Source organism: Amphimedon queenslandica, unplaced genomic scaffold, assembly GCF_000090795.2.
Source record: "Amphimedon queenslandica unplaced genomic scaffold, v1.1 AMPQUscaffold_11839, whole genome shotgun sequence".
Classification (NCBI taxonomy): Eukaryota; Metazoa; Porifera; class Demospongiae; order Haplosclerida; family Niphatidae; genus Amphimedon; species Amphimedon queenslandica.
This window is the reverse complement of record NW_003547921.1, coordinates 1-6797: the sequence shown is the minus strand read 5'-3', so window position 1 is coordinate 6797 and position 6797 is coordinate 1. Positions and strand designations below refer to the sequence as shown.

At 35.3% G+C, this 6797-nt stretch overlaps 2 protein-coding genes across 2 annotated transcripts in view; one reads left to right on the top strand and one right to left on the bottom strand.

Moving 5' to 3' along the window:
* LOC109588813 (uncharacterized) overlaps positions 1 to 1001 on the top strand; it is a gene marked incomplete at its 5' end in the record, with an annotated part of 2810 nt that extends 1809 nt beyond the window's left edge. Inside the window, 4 exons of the mRNA XM_020004931.1 lie at positions 280 to 405; positions 469 to 597; positions 658 to 680; positions 817 to 1001. Coding sequence (XP_019860490.1) covers positions 280 to 405; positions 469 to 597; positions 658 to 680; positions 817 to 886 — 348 coding nt within the window. The remainder of the gene's footprint in view (positions 1 to 279; positions 406 to 468; positions 598 to 657; positions 681 to 816) is intronic.
* A 5118-nt stretch (positions 1002 to 6119) lies between these two features.
* Positions 6120 to 6791, bottom strand: LOC109588814 (uncharacterized). Its single transcript, XM_020004932.1, has 3 exons — positions 6586 to 6791; positions 6480 to 6539; positions 6120 to 6424 (listed from the first exon to the last, which is right to left on the bottom strand). Exons 1-3 carry the CDS (start codon positions 6770 to 6772, stop codon positions 6159 to 6161), a joined length of 513 nt encoding a protein of 170 aa, XP_019860491.1. The 5' UTR covers positions 6773 to 6791; the 3' UTR covers positions 6120 to 6158.
* Positions 6792 to 6797: the final 6 nt, after the last annotated feature.

Below are 6797 nucleotides of genomic sequence, written 5' to 3'. Positions count from 1 at the left end.
CAAGCTGAGCGAAATCAGAGTGAAATTATCATTGTATATAGCTTTAAAAAGAGCTGTGGTTATCAGCCACCCCCTTTTGTTATTGTAAGAACAATGAATATAATCTTTTGGGTTATAATTTCAATGAATATAATTATAAGGGCACTTTGATGGTAGGGCCCAGGCCCCCTCAGGCCCTACCTCAGCTACGCCCCTGATGTCCATTAGTATAAGGTACTGTATATTAGTACATAAGGTATGTACATTAGTAATTAAGGTTCATGTTGTTATATTCAATAGGTGTTAGTTGATGAATCAGCTCATAAGCCAGTGTATGCTGATCTGGCTATTGCTGCTAAAGGGAAGAGACCACAGGCAGCACCAACACAAGAACAACCAGTGGTATATGCATCAGTTAACAACAAAGTAATGATAATGTACATGTACATGTAATGGTATCTTATACATCCTCTCTCTCTCTCCTCCTAGTCTGTTCCTCCTCCAGCTGCTCCTCATAAAGTATTGTATGCTGATCTATCAATAGCAGCTGGTAATAGAACACCAAAGAATAAACCACCCACTGAGGAAAGAGTAGTCTATGCAGCAGTCAATGGAAATGTAAGCCAATACACATTATACTGTATGGAGTAACACACCCTTTATCTCTCTCTTCTCCAGAGGAACTTCACTACTCAATCAAAGTGAGCTAAACTTTTTCTCACATGAAATCTGGTAAATTTCCTCACAAACTGGGGCAACAATTTTCTCAAAAGTGACAAAATTTCTCACACATATTGTACCTCAATTTATGCTAAAGCTACTACATGTAATTTTTAGACTGAGAGATATGGTACATGTCATAGTCCTACCTCTTGTCTCATGGCAGTTAGGAATCCTTGAGGATTAAGGAAACCAGTCATCCGAAACAGATCAGGACGTCCTCCAAATACCCAGGACCTGAACTGAGAATCCCTCTCCAGCAACTCAGTAAACCAGAACCCAATGGTAGCTGATTCCCACAATATCTACATTAAAATAATATTAGTCATACATAACATAATATTTTGCCCTTTCCCAATCTTTTATGGCCATACACTACATAGGCACACTTAATGCTAGAGACTATACTTTCATCTTGAAAGCAACATGTTGCCACAATTAGAATGATGGTGTATATTTGGTAACAAAATGCCTCTCATTCTTGTCTATTTAGTGTATAATTTCGTGATTACAGGCTTCATAAACTGCCATCCACAGAAAATTAAAACCACAAAATATAAACCAGTTTTTCTTCACTCAACACACAATATAATGTAACTAACTTTTCTCCAGGCTGTAGGGACTCTTGCATCATACATATTGTCAAGAGTATTACGAAGAGTCTAAAATCATATTCAAATAATAATTGTAGATGATAACCCACTTCTTACTTCACTCATAACAATAGTGCCATCTATTGCCAGCTGTAGATCTTGTAAAGTGTTCCTCACTATTGTAATGACCCTTTGCATTCGGCCAATCTCTTGTCTTAGGAAGATATTCATTGGAGCAATGGCACCCATCTTCTGTAGTCTTGCATGTACCTCAATAAAAAAATATATCAATTATAATTGGAGAAAACATAAATAGGATAGACATCATATACAAGCTATAGATCCTGTACAAACTGTAATACAAAAGCTTGTCATAGAAATTATTGACAAAATTGAAGACCCTGTTATGGTACATGGTCCACTTTTTGAGCATAAAATTAATAAATATAATCACAAACTTTCACGTACATGTACATGTAGGGCAACATGAAAATAAATTATGTCACAAAATTGAATGAAATCTCCTATTGTTAAGGTGCATGTGATGGACTACTCCTTCAAACGTACAGGGTCATTGGCCAAAGTTAACTAGAAAAAATTCTCTATTACAGTACAAGTGAATATTCAAATAAAGTACACTAAAAGCACATCTTGAGTACACATAAATAATAATTATTATTATTTATGAGGAATGTACTGCTTACAATAATAGCAAAAATTATATACATGTAAAAGTACTTACCGGATTACATTTGTACAATGGTTCACAGTATTTCTCTAACGTGTAAAGAAACTTGACATTGTCTTTTGCCTCATTAGTGAAATCAGTTATCTGCAAATCAAGCTCCTTCCAAGTCTACAAAGAAAAACAATTTCAATGTATTTTCAGATTAATTACAGTATGACTATTTGTTTTGAATATTTTAAAGATCAACATCACATACACATAAGTACATTCTAAGACAGCTACCAATACATGTATATAAACTTCACCCTACATGTACATGTACATGTAATGTAAGAGTACATTTAGAAAGTGTGAAACAGCTCAACATAGTTCAAGATTATCACTACTTCCCAGCTACTTCCACATGCTTTCATTAGCTCCATATATGGTAAGAAAATAAACCTATACTCTCTCATGCTGTATACTGGGCATGTAGTCACTAGTTAATTTTAATATCAAAATGGACACCAATTCTTACCCAGCAAATACACTAGTCTCATGACTCTCATGACAATAAATAAACATACATGTACTTATGATAAAGTCTAACAATAGTGTCAGTGTATCAGCAATGTAAGGATTCTAGTCTAAAGGCCATATCTTGCTTTTAAAGTACACCCTTTACTTTATTAAAGCATTTCTATTATTTCTAAGTCACTCCATCATGTGATGGTTCACTGAAGCCTCTGGGTCTTTCTCTACCGCCTCAAGTTGGTGTACCTCTCGTATCAACACTTGCAGCTCCTGTATAACACCATAGACTAGAGACTACTATTATCTATGATAAAACCACTCTCGCCAGCCATGCTTACACACGTGACAAAAAGGTGTGGTTGGGCTATTAACTGACACGCCCCCTTTAATGACTGAGGATTCAGCAGACTGGCTGAGACTGCAGGCTCCTTGCTTCTGACGGTGCCATATAGGAGTGAATGGGTTCTATTTGAATCATTTGCTTCAAATTGTATATAGGACAGACCTCAATAAAGATGGCCAGTCTGATTGCATCTTTGCCGGTAGAGGAGGTAGCCCGCTTGCAGCATTTGATCTCTTGCACAAGGAGTTACTGTGGGTTGTTGATTCAGCCATTACTGTCCCTCCATATAACTACTATTATCCATTGGCTACTAAGGATTATGATAAAGAAGGTGTCCCTGATATTATAGTGACTCATGGAGGAGATCCACTTTATACTCTGACACTGAAAAGAAGTGCACTCCTGGTTTCCTAGCTGTTATTTCAGGAGCAACAGGACAGAGTCTCCCCGTAGGATAATAATTCCTGATAATCGTGAGACATATAGCTCACCTGTACTGTATAGACCCAGTGATAATATTGAACTGGTTCTGTTTGGGTCTAGAGGTGAAACTATACCAGGATCACTGTGGGCTCTGACACTGAGTAGCTGAATCATGTGGCAAGTTACAAGAAGGAAACCTCTTTCACTGTTAATAAAATATACAAGAACTTTGTGTGTTACATGTACACTGAGGAACAGTTAACAAAACTGAGACCCAAACTTATCCGTGGGATATACTCTAACTCAAAACATGATGAGTTGATGAAAGCCTCTCCATGCAGTACTAGCTGGTGGTGTTAGTCCAATTTGGAATGTATTCAGATTATGTGTCTATGAGCTGATACCTGCTAGTGTGTCTGGTACTATGCTACCTCCAGTAATAGCTGATGTGAACAATGACAATCATTTGGATCTATCAGTGTCTCAGTTTAATGATCACACACATGCTTTATGATGGAGCAAGTGGATTAATAACTTGGGATCATTACTCACCAGACACACAAACATACAGGTACATTATAGTATTGTCATTATTTGTATTGCTCAATCAAAATTATTTGCTTAAATTTTCTAGTGGCAAATATGACTTATTTTGTATAAAATAATGTGTTCTTATTGTGAAATATATTTATTTTATTTATTTAACAAAGGGAGGTGGATGAGTTATGAGTATACTCTTACATAACAGTCCTTGATGGGAGGAATGGTGATATCCTCTGGCGTATTAACTGCTCACAGGCAGCAATGGCATCACCAGTCACTCTTCAGAGCAAGACTAGAGGAGATGATGGTTTCCTGTTTCTTGGAATTGGTTGTAATAAAAAGATTGATGATATCATTAATTCAGGTGAACGATCCTCTCATTCTCCAAATGATGGTAGGAGTACTAAAAGATCACAGTGTCCAATGAAACACTTTGAAAAAGATAATGATAGATGTGTTCTTAATCCTCTTGATGTTCTATTGCATTCTTGTCAAAGAAGACATGGTAATGATGATGGATTGCTCCAAGGTTCCACTGATAATGATGCCAGAATCCCTCCTCAAGAAAGCATGATTGACATTGACTTCAGTGAGTATTATCCTGATGATCTGTGGGAGAGCAATGGACCAATGGATATCTTTCCTGATCCTGATGAGAGCCCAGAGTCTTTCATGAAGGATTACTGTGGATAAGATCCTGATCTGTTGCTAGCTAATCTTTACTTCTTGAACAGGAAATTGATAGAATCACTAACTGATCTTATACCAGTCATGTCCTTTGATACTTACATAGACAGTAAGTTACTCTCAAAACTGAAATTATTAAGTGTAGATAGAAATTGCTGTGGTCCAATATTTTGTCAAAAATGCCTAGGGAATTTTTTATTCTTAATTGATTTTATGATACATATACTTGAACTTAAGTTGCGTACAAAGTTTGAACTGATTCTGGTTATGTTTTGTTTTTAACAAATTTTTCAGTACTTCAAAATTGAGCCAAAATCCCAGTACTATCCACAAAAAATTTGTACCACAAAAATCAAAGGAATTTTTGGAACAATTGTCATTATAAAGTTTGTAAAGTTAAATTTTATTTTAATTGCTTGAGGTAACTCATAAAGACTTGAAGCAACATCATGGTGAAAAGAATGGACCAACTATAAATGATACTGGTGAGCAATCAATGGAGGACATTGAACTAATGATGATAAAGAAACTAATGAAAGACCACAAGGGACTTTGTTGTGCTCACGTCATGGCCCCTGTGCTATTAGCAGGGACTCCTGTTATAACTGACTGTGATGGAGATGGTAAAGTTGAAGCTATTGTGTCCCTTACTTATACAGCAGTACCTAGTCCTTATAGTGTAAAAGTACCGGGCTTCATTCATCCACCTCAACTTATTGTACAGAGTTTGATTATTGAGAATAAACTTAAGGCTATTTATGGGACTCAGGTACAAGGAGTATCATCTGACTACTGGCCAATGGATAAACAACCTTGGACTGAATATATGGGGAGTAATGGTAATGGGGTTTATGTGAAGCATCCTACATAACAATACATGTAGTAGCTAATGATAATGACAGTAATAATGATGTACATGTAATAAGTAATAACAATAATAAAACAATCCTCTGTAATGCATGTATTAATTGATATTTTTTTACTTTTATTTTTGTGTTAATGCTTTTATTTTAATAATGCCCTTTTAGCAGCTAATAAATTAACAGCAATGATACATAGAATGATTGTAGTATTGATGAGAAGTGAGTGATAGTCATTATATAGGACTGGTGGTGAATGCATACCATATCCTACATTATCTGATACATTACACCAGATCCATTGAAGAATACACAAGATAAAAGTATCAATCTTTTAATGTTACACTAGAAGTCATAACATTGTCTATTGTCTCACAAGTGGTCCAGTCAATGAGATTGATATGACTAACGGGTTGTTGAAGAAGGACCTCCTCACAGGATTGACCCTTTACACTGCTAGATACACCACATGTATACACATGGGTAGATCTATTGAGTAAAGTTGCTGCACTGCATGTATCTAATGGGGTAAACGCATGATTTGAATAATATAGTATTGTAAAAGTTTGAATAGAAACTTGAAAATAGGAAGAATTGACAAAAATAGAAAATAATACTAATAATAATTTTAAAATGTAATGGAAACTTCAAAATAGAAAGAATTAACAAAAACGATTATAGCTCTACTAGTAATAGCAAAAAAGATAAAGAGAGGGAAAAAGGAAGAGAAGGAGGTGTATGTAAGAGAAAAACAAAAAATAAGAAATATTATTTGTAATAATAATAATAATAACAATCATTATTAGTTGTTATTGTTTAGGTAGACGCTTAACTTCAGCAGCAACATCATTTCTTTCCAAATCCTCAAGTGCTTTTATCAGCTTTTCCCTTGTAGCAGTACCAGTCTTTAACCAGTGAACTATCATGTCTTTACGGCATATATCTATTTGATGTAGAGAATTAAAATAAATTGTTTTTAAATCTTTATTTTTAATTCCAAGATATAGTCCTAGAGTCTCCCATTCATTGACTATGCTATTGATGGCTTTTAGTATGACAGGAGCATGAGACTCACCTGTAAATAAATACACACATTATCTATTAATAGTAATATTAACACATTCACTCACTTAATACAGAACCTTCTGGTAAAAAGTTGTGAATAGGAACAAGTGATGCAACAACTGGATCTGTTATAATGATTTTAATAAAATAAATAATCATGTAAGTACTTACCAGTTAGCCAACAGTTTTGTCTCTCGTTGTCTATTGCAACTGGCTCAAGATCATTTTCAAGACTGCAACCAACTACTGGTGGATCTTCAGTATGACAGATAGTAATTGGATGAGGCTCATCATTACTAGCAGCTAATCTATGATCTCTCTTACAACGAACAAGAGCAGATATCTCCAGTGCCTTCATGTCATAAGACAGGAGCTCAGCACTG